The sequence below is a fragment of the Notechis scutatus genome, chromosome 1, assembly GCF_049901735.1.
Source record: "Notechis scutatus isolate UNSWTSFEM ecotype Mainland chromosome 1, rNotScu1.2, whole genome shotgun sequence".
Lineage (NCBI taxonomy): Eukaryota > Metazoa > Chordata > Lepidosauria > Squamata > Elapidae > Notechis > Notechis scutatus.
In genome coordinates this window covers 5840256-5852846 of record NC_142009.1, presented here as the reverse complement: position 1 = coordinate 5852846, position 12591 = coordinate 5840256, and the positions used below count along the sequence as shown (strand labels likewise).

Here is a 12591-nt window from a genome sequence, read left to right as displayed (position 1 = left end):
ATTTCTAACCGGAACCTCCTAGACGCTCTATATTATTTCCTCTATGGCTGAAGTGAACTATTTTGATTCGAGACGGCTATCAGGCACCTTGACATCGAAATCTCGCGAGACTAAGTCTCACATCTTTGACTATTTCCGCCCGTGAGCAAGATGGCATCCTTCTTCAGGCACGCATGGGCTCCTCTACTGTTCACGCCGTGTCGGATTAGCGTTGGGAGCCGTCGCGGCATTCGCGGTCTAAGAAGGAAACCTCTCTGCGTGCTTCCTTCGGTTGCGGAGACGCAGGAGAAGCAACGGATCGTCCCCAGCAAAATTAAGGCCAGTTACATACCAAAAGCGCCCCCAAAGGAGCGCCAACCGGAACCGGAACCCAAAGAGGCGGAGCTGCGTTACGAGCGGGCCGGACCCAACGAGAAGAGACTGAGGTAATTTCGTTCGCGCAAAGCATCCTGGTTGTTGTAGTGCGGGCTGCTTGGGGAAGTGAACGGAACTGGAAGGAGCGAACCACAATTCCCAGCGTCCTTCGGGAAGGAAAGACGGGAGTCACGGATTTTGACTTCCCGCAACGCTTTCTGGGAATTGTAGTTTTGAGGCGAAAAATAACTTACATTTTTATTTTTTTGCTGAAAATCCGCCGGGGGTATTCGTTTTCCTCCGTTCCTTTCCTTCTTTCCCCCATCCCGCTGTCGTAGCTGACGTATTGGACTCCAACTCCTGATTTCCATCAATGCCCATCACTCCTCAGCCAGCAGCACCAGTGATGTTGAAGTACATCCCTTGCTGGCCTGTAATGGTGGGAGTTGTAGTCCATTTGATCTAAAGTAAAATAAGTCTGAGAAATAAGATCCCCCTGCTTTATTGCCTTATACTCAGTGAGAATATTTTAAGGCTTGGTTGTCCAAAATATTGGTGCATTATGATTTAAATGTGCGACTACCCCACTCCACCCCTAAACAAATCAGGCCAAAATCAGAAAATCAGAAAACTTAAGGACTGTCTTACTTTGCAATGGAAATGTTACTTAGTAAGTTGAGGATTATCTCTAAAATAGATACAGTAGATGTAGGAAGGTAGGTAGAGAGACAGACGCACATGATAGAGATGGAAGGCATGGATGGAGATGATGGATGATACAGATGATATAGATAGATGGTATAGTAAGTAGGTAGGTAGATGATAGATAGATGGATAGATAGATAGATATTGATGGATGAATGATAGAAAGAGCTAGAGAGCTTGATAGATGATAGATGTGAGGAAAGGAAAAAAGAAGCCTTGCCCTTTAAGGAATAGGCAAAGTTCTTTCCTTTTGTGGATTCAAATTTCCCAGCTGGGAGAAATGCAAAATGATTTGGTCAGCTGCGCTGAAAGTCAGAATCAGTTTATTAATAGGAAGGCAGGTAAAAAGAAATCTCACAGTGTTCCTAGGATTAATCTAATAAGTGGGTAAGAAAACCCCTTTCTTATACTTTTTCAGGTCCTTTGATTTGGAAGTGAAGTCTTTGATTTGTGTGTGTTGAATTCTTGTCTCTTTGAGGTTGGGATCTTGGTTTTATGGTCCTGATCCTTTGTAGTTGCTTGTTTGCTATTGTGGTTGCTTCCTGCCATGCCTTTTGGTTTGCTTTTCACAAGTTTTTTTTATAGCTTGCCATCTATTTGATTTCTATGGGAAAGGATCTTAGCTAGTTTGTAGGGTTTTTTCCCTCTGTATCTCATGCCTGTAATTTTCTCCTTCCTTTGTTGTGAAAAGTAAGCTGGCTCCAGCTATTTTAATAGCCCTACTTGACAAAGGGTGGGGGCTGTTTTCCTAGAAGAGCGGGGAATCGTAACTTCCAATAGATGTACATAAATATAGATTAGATAAAAATTTATAGGTGATAGGTATAGATAGAGACAAGATAGATGATGGATGGATGATAGGTAGGCAGATAGAGATAGATAAAGATACAGACAGACAGACAGACACGATAGAGATGAATAGGTATTGATGGATATGATGGATGATACAGATTATATTAGATGATAGATATGGTAGGTAGGTAGATGATAGATAGATAGATAGATAGATAGATAGATAGATAGATACTGACGGATAAATGATAGAAAGAACTAGAGAGCTAGATAGATGATGTACATACATATAGATTAGATAGAAGTTGATCGATGATAGTTATAGACGGAGATAAGATAGATGATGGATGAATGGTAGGTAGGCAAAGATAGATAGATACAGACACATGATAGAGATGGATATGGATGGATGGATATGGATGGATAAATGTGATAGATGTTATAGATATGATTGATAGATAAGATTGATAGATATTGATGGCTGGATGATAGAAATAACTAGAGAACTAGATAGATTAAAGATAGCAAGATAAAGATAGACAGACAGTCATATAAAATGAGACAGGTGGGTGGATGGAAGATAGACATATATAAAATGAGATAGGTAGATGGATCATGGATGGATGGAAGACAGACAGGCAGACAGACATATATAAAAGATAACAGGTAATCAGAGTTGGAAGGGACCTTGTAGGTCATCGAGTCCAACCCCATCACCCAAGAGGGAGATCCTACACCATTTCTGACAGATGACAGTCTAGTCTCTTCTTGAAAGCCTCCAGGGATGAAGCTCACACAACTTCTGAAGGCAACTTCTGTTCCATTGGTTGATTGTTCTCACTGTCAGAAAGTTTCTCCTTATTTCCAAGTTGAATCTCTCCTTGTTCAGTTTCCATCCATTATTCCTTGTCTGGCCTTTGGGTGGCTTGGAAAATAGCTTGACCCCTTCTTCTCTTGTGGCAGCCCCTCAAATATTGGAAGACTGCTATCCTGTCTTCCCTGGCCCTTCTCTTCACTATACTAGCCATGCCCAGTTCCTGTAACCCTTAATATAAACGAGAGAGGTGGATGGATGGATGGAAGACAGACAGACATATATAAATTAGATAGGTGGATGGATGGATGGAAGATAGACAGAGACCAAGATTAGATAGAGGAAGCCAGTCCAGTTTTGTGTGATACCCTGTTCCTTTCTTTCACTCTTTTTTTTTTTCCCAACAGGAATTTGGTGACCCTGGCTAAGTCCAGGGCGTTCCGCGAGAAGCATGGGAGAATTCTGCTGGAAGGCCGGAGGCTCATTTCGGATGCTTTGGAGGCGGGAGCTATTCCGCAGATGATCTTCTTTAGCTTAATGGAGAATCTGAAGCTGCTGCCAGCGGCCAAACTCAAACGGGCCACCCTCGTCAAAGTGAAATACAATGACATCAAGATGTGGTCGGATGTCATCACTCCACAGGGGTTGATTGGTAAGTTCTGGTAGAAATCGGAGGGCTTCAGATTTAGTTATTTAGGTTGTTGTTTTTTTATCCTGCCTTTATGACTTTGTAAGTAACTTGAAGCAGGGAACATATCGAATACTCCTTTCTCCTCTTGTTTTCCTCATCACAACAGCCCTGTGAGGTGGGTTGGGCTTGAGACAGGGGCTGGCCCAAAGCCACACCAGCTGCCTTTCATGCCTGAGGCAGGACTAGAACTCACCATCTCCTGATGATTGGCCCTAAAGTCACCCAGCTGGCTTTCATGCCTAAGGCAGGACTAGGATTCAGTCTACGGTACCAATGATTGGCCTGTAGTCACCCAGCCAGCTTTCATATCTAAAGTGAAACTAGAAGTCACAGTCTCCTAGTGTTTGACCCAAAGTCACCCAACCGACTTTACTGCCTAAGATGGGACTCCCTGTCACCTGGCGATTGGCCCAAAGTCAGCTTTCGTACCTTAGGCAGGACTAGAACTCACCCTCTCCTGGTGATTGGCCCAAAGTCACCCAGCGTCCTTTCATGCCTAACGCGGGACTAGAACTCACCCTCTCCTGGTGATTGGGCCAAAGTCAACCAGCTTGCTTTCATGCCTAAGGTAGGATTAGAACTCACAGTCCCCTGGGGAGGGGCCCAAAGTCATCCGGCCTTTCAAGCCTAAGGCGGGACTAGAATTCACCACCTCCTAGTGATTGGCCCAAAGTCACCCAACTAGCTTTTGTGCCTAAGGCGGGATTAGAATTCAGTCTGTGATACCAGTGATTGGCCCATGGTCACCCAGCCAGCTTTCGTACCTAAAGTGTAACTAGAATTCACAGTCTCCTAGTGTTTGACCCGAAGTCACCCAACCGAGTTTCCCCGCTTAAGATGGGACTAGAACTCCATGTCACCCAGCGATTGGCCCAAAGTCAGCTTTCGTACCTTAGGCAGGACTAGAACTCACCTTCTCCTGGTTTCAAAGCCAAGTGAATAATATTCCAAGCTGACTCAGCGTGTGGTTTGTCGCGGCTTTAGCAGCCACGCTGAGTAGGATCTCGTGGGAACCGGCTCGGAGTAAAGCTTTTAGTCCTTTCTTGGTGTTTTTTCCTTGTTGAGCAATCCTTTCTGCTCTTTTCAAAGCGGTGCGTATATAAATCACTCGACAGCCGGCTGCTTTCCAACAGGTAAAGCTTTGGAAAAACAACTCTTGGGGAAAGGCTCGTAAAAACAAAAACAAAAAAATTCTTGCAGATGTTTCTCACCTTCTCACGTCTCTCTGTGGCTGTGTTGGCATCCAAGGTTGCTCGCGGGGGTGGGTGGGTGGGCTCTGCTCAATCTTTTTGGGATTTTTCCTCACCGCGAGATTTTTGCAGGATGAAGCTCGGGTGGAAGTTTGTGGCTTTTCAAGAAGGGACAGGCCCTTGTTTAGGTCTCGTTTTGGGATGGCGGAAAAGACATTTCTGAACTGTTGGGAGTGAAAGAGAGAGAGAGAGAAGGAGGGAGAGACAGAGAGAAAGAGAGAGAGAGAGAAGGAGGGAGAGACAGAGACAGAGAGAAGAGAGAGAGAGAGAGAGAGAGAGAGGAGGGAGAGACAGAGAGAGAGAGAGAGAGAGAGGAGGGAGAGACAGAGAGAAAGAGAAAGAGAGAGAGAGAGAAGGAGGGAGAGAGAGAGAGAAGAGAGAGAGAGAAGGAGGGAGAGACAGAGAGAAAGAGAGAGAGAGAGAAGGAGGGAGAGACAGAGAGAAAGAGAGAGAGAGAGAGAGAAGGAGGGAGAGACAGAGAGAAAGAGAGAGAGACAGAGACAGAGAGAAAGAGAAAGAGAGAAGGAGGGAGAGAGAGAGAGAAAGAGAGAGAGAAGGAGGGAGAGATAGAGATAGATAGATAGAGAGAGAGAGAGAGAGAAAGTTTTAAAGACTTTTTTTTCCCCCTCTCCTTTTGCCTTGCTGGGGTCCCCCAACAGGATGGATTTGATTTAAATCAAATTGATTTCAATCACGATTTGAATCCCTAGTGAAAAGGCTTGATTTGAATCAACTCGATTTAAAGGAAAACATGGAAAAGCGAAGGTGGATTGGAACTCGGGCCTTCTATTCCTGGGCCAGCACTTTTTAAGTACAGGTAGTCCTTGACTTACAACTTTTCGTTTAGCGCCTGCTCAATGTTACAACGCCAATCGAAAATAGCGACTTAGGACCGTTTTTCACACTTACGAACGTTGCAGCATCCGAATGGTCACATGATCAAAATTCGGACACTTGGCAACTGGTACCCTGTTTCCCCGAAAATATGACCTACCCTTTATGTAAGTCCTAGTTTGATTTTTACACGTGTGCCCAATATAAGCCCTACCCCCCCAAAATAAGCCCTAATTAAGATCCTGCCCACTCCAGAGTGTACGGGTAAAAATTAAGGTAGGGTGGGGATGGAAAGGGGGTGGAGCTGCCCTACTACTTACCTTTGGATAGTTGTAGCCAGGCCTCGCACACCCTGACACCTGCCTTGCCGGCCCATTTCTTCTGCAGCCGGCAAGGCTGGTAAGGCTTTGCTAAAGGCCTCTGGAGCTGAGAACAAAGCTCTGGATCGATCCTGAGCTCTGTTATCGGCTGCAGAGGCCTTCAGGAAAGCCTTGCCAGCCGCAGAAGAAGAAGTTCCTGAAGGCCTCTGACCGCGAAAAGGAGGCCAGGAGCGACGCATGCAAGTGAGGTTAGTCAGTGGATGACGTCCCCCGAAAATAAGACTTGGTGCCTGTTAGGAATATAAGTCACCTAACAGGTATTTGGGTTAGAAATATATAAACCAGGATAGACATTTTAATACTGTAACTTTAAGAGCATGCTAAAAACTGCAATTGGGTGTGGTTACTCAAAGGGCCATAAGATGGAGCCAGAAACCTGGGTTGTTTTCTTAGTCTTAGTCTCAGAAGAGACTGTGTCTGAGTGAGTATCTCTGTTTCCTTCTGTTGGAAAGTGCTGCTGTTGCTTCATTTCTTCTAATTGACTGATATTACTGGATTTAATGTAAGTCTGATACTGAACTGTTTTTGACACTGGACTTTGATATTTGGATTATCCCTGGATTGAAAAACTGACTGATTTTACCTGTGAATGACTTTTGGATTGCTTATTTTGGACTTTGCTTAAACCTTTCTGGAAGTAAAAACTTACATTTACTGTACAGTGTATCTGTGTGCTCTGTGTGTATTATTCCAACACTTCTCTCAAATACGTCTCCCTGTATGCGCTCATTCTCCTAGCGGGAATTACCTCAACACTGCCTTTTTTTTGGTGGCAAAAAATTATAAGACAGGGTCTTATTTTGGGGGGAACACAGTATATATCTGTCTCAACAAAAGCGAATAAACTCCCTATAATTGGTTCTCAAAAGAGATTTTAATTTCAAAAGAGATTTTAATAGATTATAATGCACGGAGATCACACTCCCAGCCATTCATCCTCTGCCTCTCTTGGTTTCTTGCAGGCATTTTCGCCATGCCCCATCACACCAAAATGACCTACCCCGAAATCCCGCAGGAAGACGCCCTGCCCCTCACCCTCATCTGCGACAACATTCGGGACCCCGGGAATCTGGGTACCATCCTCAGATCGGCGGCGGGAGCCGGCTGCTGCAGTGTGCTGCTTGTCAAAGGTGAGGAGGAGGGGGGCGCTGGGCCTGGGTGGGTGGGGAGAAGTGGGCTGGATTCAATCTCGGCTCTTCCTCCACGGGGTGGGGAGGGGGAAATTGGCAGAATCCGGTGGGAGGGGGTGTTGGATCATTTCTGGCAAAAGTCTGGACTCTTGCTTGGCAATTTTATGTTTTTGCCTGTATTAAGATGGGTGGATTTCCACTCCCAGAATCCCCCAGCCAGCATCCTTTAAGAGGGTGGACTTCCACTCCCAGAACCCCCAGTCAGCCATGCTTTAAGAGGGAGGACTTCCACCCCAGAATCCCCCAGCCAGCATGCTTTAAGAGGGAGACTTCCACTCCCAGAACCCTCAGTCAGCCATGCTTTAAGAGGTGGACTTCCACTCCCAGAATCCCCCAGCCAGCATGCTTTAAGAGGGGTGGACTTCCACTCCCAGAACCCCTCAGTCAGCCATGCTTTAAGAGGGTGGACTTCCACTCCCAGAATCCCCCAGCCAGCATGCTTTAAGAGGGTGGACTTCCACTCCCAGAACCCTCAGTCAGCCATGCTTTAAGAGGGAGGACTTCCACTCCCAGAATTCCCAGCCAGCATGCTTTAAGAGGTGGACTTCCACTCCCAGAATTCCCAGCCAGGATGCTTTAAGAGGGCGGACTCCACTCCCAGAATCCCCAGCCAGCCTGCTTTAAGAGGGGAGGACTTCCACTCCCAGAATCCCCCAGCCAGCATCCTTTAAGAGGAGGACTCCACTCCCAGAATCCCCCAGCCAGCCTGCTTTAAGAGGGGTGGGCTTCCACCCCAGAATCCCCAGCCAGCCTGCTTTAAGAGGGAGGACTTCCACCCCAGAATCCCCCAGCCAGCATCCTTAAGAGGAGGACTTCCACTCCCAGAATCCCCCAGCCAGCCTGCTTTAAGAGGGGTGGACTTCCACTCCCAGAACCCCTCAGTCAGCCATGCTTTAAGAGGGGTGGACCCTTCCACTCCCAGAATCCCCAGCCAGCATCCTTTAAGAGGTGGACTTCCACTCCCAGAATCCCCAGCCAGCATCCTTTAAGAGGGTGGACTTCCACTCCCAGAACCCCTCAGTCAGCCATGCTTTAAGAGGTGGACTTCCCCCAGAACCCCTCAGTCAGCCATGCTTTAAGAGGGTGGGCTCCCAGAATCCCCAGCCAGCCTGCTTTAAGAGGAGGACTTCCACTCCCAGAATCCCCCAGCCAGCATCCTTTAAGAGGGGAGGACTTCTACTCCCAGAATCCCCAGCCAGCCTGCTTTAAGAGGGTGGGCTTCCACTCCCAGAATCCCCCAGCCAGGATGCTTTGAGGGGGGGACTTCCATTCCCAGAATCCCCCAGCCAGCATCCTTTAAGAGGGGGACTTCCACTCCCAGAATCCTCCAGCCAGCCTGCTTTAAGTTGGGTGGATTTCCACTCCCAGAATCCTCCAGCCAGCATGCTTTAAGATGAATGTACCCTGTAGCTGCCTGGGGAATTCTGGGAGTGGAAGTCCACCCATCTCACAGTTGCCCAGAGGGAGAAGCATGGCCGACACCTTCTTCTTCCCGCAGGCTGCGTTGATGCTTGGGAGCCCAAAGTCCTTCGGGCAGGGATGGGAGCCCATTTCCGGATCCCCATTCTGTCCAACTTGGAGTGGGACCTCGTGCCCAACTACCTGCCCACCGAAAGCTTCATCCACGTGGCCGAGAACTGCCACGAGAGACCCCCAGAAGAGGCCAAACGGGCTTCGCCAGCCCAGGCTGCTCGCAGTGGCAGGACCCCCAAATCCTCTAACCGGATGTCCCAGCCGCCTCCCTTCAAGGGGAGCCAGGAGGAGGAGGAGGAGGAGGAGGAGGAGGAAGAACCCCATTTGCTGCAAGTCCAGCCTTATTACAAGCCGTGGATGGAGGCCTCCGTGGCCATCGTGGTCGGCGGCGAGACCCATGGCGTGAGTCCCAAAGCCAAGCAGCTGGCGCAGAGGAGCGGCGGGAAGCAGCTGGCCATCCCCGTGGTCCCTGGCGTGGAGAGTTTGAATTCGGCCATGGCTGCTAGCATCCTCCTTTTCGAAGCCAAGAGACAGTGGCTGGTCAAGGAAGGCAGTGCTTCCACGCTCCGGTTAAAACAATGAGGACTAGCCTCCCGGGATCTCGCCTTTTTTATTTCGAAAGCCAAGGAAGGGCTCTACGTGTGGTGGGGCTGGTCGTCGTCTCCCTTTCAGCCTCTGCTACTTTTTTGGCGGGGAAGGTCAGAGGGGAAGGTGAAAAAGTCAAGATGGACGGCGGTGCCGTTAGGTCACGAAACCCCCCCCCTTTTTTTTTTTTAGAAAGGATTTGAACACGCAAAGCTGAGGTGGCCCGTTTGACTTTTTGAGACACGCAGGTAAACACACACACCACAGATCACTCACACACACGTACAAGTCTCTCTTTCTCTCTCATTTCTCTCTTGAACACGCAACGCTGAGGTGGCCCATTTGACTTTTTGAGACACGCAGGTAAACACACACACCACAGATCACTCACACACACGTACAAGTCTCTCTTTCTCTCTCATTTCTCTCTTGAACACGCAACGCTGAGGTGGCCCATTTGACTTTTTGAGACACGCAGGTAAACACACACACCACAGATCACTCACACACACGTACAAGTCTCTCTTTCTCTCTCATTTCTCTCTTTGAACACGCAAAGCTGAGGTGGCCCATTTGACTTTTTGAGACACGCAGGTAAACACACACACCACAGATCACTCACACACACGTACAAGTCTCTCTTTCTCTCTCATTTCTCTCTTGAACACGCAAAGCTGAGGTGGCCCATTTGACTTTTTGAGACACGCAGGTAAACACACACACCACAGATCACTCACACACACGTACAAGTCTCTCTTTCTCTCTCATTTCTCTCTTGAACACGCAAAGCTGAGGTGGCCCATTTGACTTTTTGAGACACGCAGGTAAACACACACACCACAGATCACTCACACACACGTACAAGTCTCTCTTTCTTTCTCTCTCATTTCTTTCTCTCATTTCTTTCTCGTTTCATTTTCTCATCTCTCTCTCATTTCTCTCTCATCTCTATCTCATCTCTCTCTTTCTCATCTTTCTCTCATCTCTTTCTCTGTTTCTCATCTCTCTTTCTCATCTCTCTTTCTCCCTCCCTCCCTCTCTCTCTCCCTCTCTTTCTCTCTCTTAGACACACACACACACACACACCAGTCTCTTCCCCTCTGACTAAAAGAGATGGAAGATGTTGGGGGGAAAAAGGGGATTATGCAGTGGTGGGTCAGGATCTGCCCATTTCCTTGCCAAATTCAAGAAGAGGTCGGGCGAGGTTTCCTCATGCAGCTAGTCCTCAACGACCTTCGCTTGAGTCGCCGTCTTGGTTATAAGTCACCACGGGCATCGTGCCTCTATTGAGACGTGCTGCAGCTCCACGGAAGGTTCTCGTTTTCAATAAAAAAAATGTTTTTGAGTCCAAAAAGCGGCTCCCGGGTTTCAAACGCTCGTGGCAACTGGCCATCTGGGATGGATTTCTTCCCGTGGTTAAAAGGCCCACAGAAACTTAGCAGGTTGGGAGAAATTTGAACCTCCTTGAGGACTCTACTCCTTTCAGAATAGCTGAGTTGGAAGGGATCTTCGAGGTCTTCTAGCCCAACCCCTTCCTCAAGCAGGAAACGGCACCACTTCAGACCAATGGCTGTTCGGTCTCGTCTTTGGAAACCTCCCGTAATGGCGCACCGACAACTTCTAGAGGCAAGCCCGAAGTTCCACTGATTTCAGGGAGTCCTCAGCTTACGACCACAGTCGAGCCCACTGAGGAAGTTTCTCCTTAGTTCCAGGTTGCTTCTCTCCTTGGTTAGTTTCCATCCGTTGCTTTTTGTCCTTTTGGTGTTTTGGAGAAGAGATTGACCCCTTCCTCTCCTTTGTGGCAGCCCTCAAATATTGGAGGACTGCTATCATCTCTCCCCTAATCCATCTTTTTTTTTTTTTAAACTAAGCTGGCAGCCGAGGAATTCTTTCCCCCCCAACGGTTCACATTTTTCGCCCTCGTTATTATTTCTTCTTCTTCTTCTTCTTCTTCTTCTTCTTCTTCTTCTTCTTCTTCTTCTTCTTCTTCTTCTTCTTCTTCTTCTTCTTCTTGTTCTTCTTCTTCCTTCTTCCTTCTTCCTTCTTCCTTCTTCCTTCCTTCTTCTTCTTCCTTCTTCCTTCTACTACTACTACTTCTACTTCTACTTCTTTTCTTCCTTCTTCTACTTCTTCTTTTTCTTCTTCTTCTACTACTACTTCTACTTTTACTTCTACTTCTACTTCTTCTTTTCTTCTTTCTTCTACTTCTTCTTTTTCTTCTTTTCTTCTTCTTCCTCCTCCTTCCTCCTCCTTCTTCCTTCCTCCTCTCCTCCTCTTCCCTCCTCTCTTCTCCTCTCTTCCTCTTCTTCCTCCTCCCCTCCTCCTCCCTCCTTCCTCTTCCTCTCCTCTCTTCTTCTTCCTCCCCCTCCTCCTCCCTCCTCCCTCCTCCCCTCCTCCTCTCCTCCTCCCCTCCTCCTCCTCCCTCCTCCCTCCTCTCTCCTCCTCCCTCCTCCTCCCTCCTCCTTCCTCCCTCCTCCTCCCTCCTCCTTCCTCCTCCTCCCCCCCTCCTCCTTCCTTCCTCCTCCTTCCCTCCTCCTCCCTCCCTCCTCCCTCCCCTCCTCCCCCTCCCTTCCTCCTTCCTCCTCCCTCCTCCTCCTCCCTCTCCTCCCTCCCTCCTCCCCTCCCCTCCCTCCTTCCTCCTCCTCCTCCTCCTCCTCCTCCTCCTCCTCCCTCCTCCCCTCCTCCCTCCTCCTCCTCCCTCCTCCTCCTCCTCCTCCTCCCTCCTCCCCTCCTCCTCCTCCCTCCTCCTCCCTCCTCCTCCCTCCTCCTCCTCCTTCCTCCTCCTCCCCCTCCTCCTCCTTCCTCCCTCCTCCTCCTCTTCCTCCTCCTCCTCTGCTTTTGTTTGGTTCAGACCTCTGAGCTGGCAAAAACAAAACTTTGCCAATGTGCACAAAAATATCCAGATCCTTCTGTTTTTTTTTTTTTTTTGTTCCCCTCACCGAAAAAGTTTATATTGTGCGGCATAAAATTCTCCGGCCCTGGGAAAAACCACAGGGTGACATCACTTCTTCCCTTTGATCCTGGGCCAAAAAGTCGGACAGGCTCGCTTTACTCCCAAATTTGGCTGTGTTTGTTCAGGAGGGGCTTGGCTCCCTTTGGATTTTTTTTAAAAAATTTTTTTCCCCTTGTATTGAACTGCCTTTGCAGGGCTCCTGAGTTCTTTCTGTCGTTAAGTTTAGGAAAGAAAACTCTTTTCTTTTCGGCCTGAACGTGTGATCTCCGTGCATTAAAATCTATTAAAATCTCTTTTGGAATCTTTTTGTTTCCGCTGAAAACCAATTATAGGGTGTTTATTCGCTTTTGTTGAGATAGATGTATACCGTGTTCCCCCCCCCCAAAAAAATAAGACCCTGTCTTATTTATTTATTTTTGCCACCCAAAAGGCACCAGGTCTTATTTTGGGGGGGATGTCATCCACTGACTTAACCTCACTTGCGCGCGTCGCCCCCGGCCTCCTTTTCGTGGTCGAGGCCTTCAGGAACTACTACTTCTGTGGCCAGCAAGGCTTTCCTGAAGGGCTCTG

General features: G+C 48.1%; 1 protein-coding gene across 1 annotated transcript; it reads left to right on the top strand.

The window, feature by feature from the left end:
* Positions 1-30: 30 nt before the first annotated feature.
* MRM3 (mitochondrial rRNA methyltransferase 3) lies at positions 31-9505 on the top strand. Its single transcript, XM_087956038.1, has 4 exons — positions 31-425; positions 3073-3317; positions 6783-6950; positions 8509-9505. Exons 1-4 carry the CDS (start codon positions 151-153, stop codon positions 9063-9065), a joined length of 1245 nt encoding a protein of 414 aa, XP_087812164.1. The 5' UTR covers positions 31-150; the 3' UTR covers positions 9066-9505.
* Positions 9506-12591: the final 3086 nt, after the last annotated feature.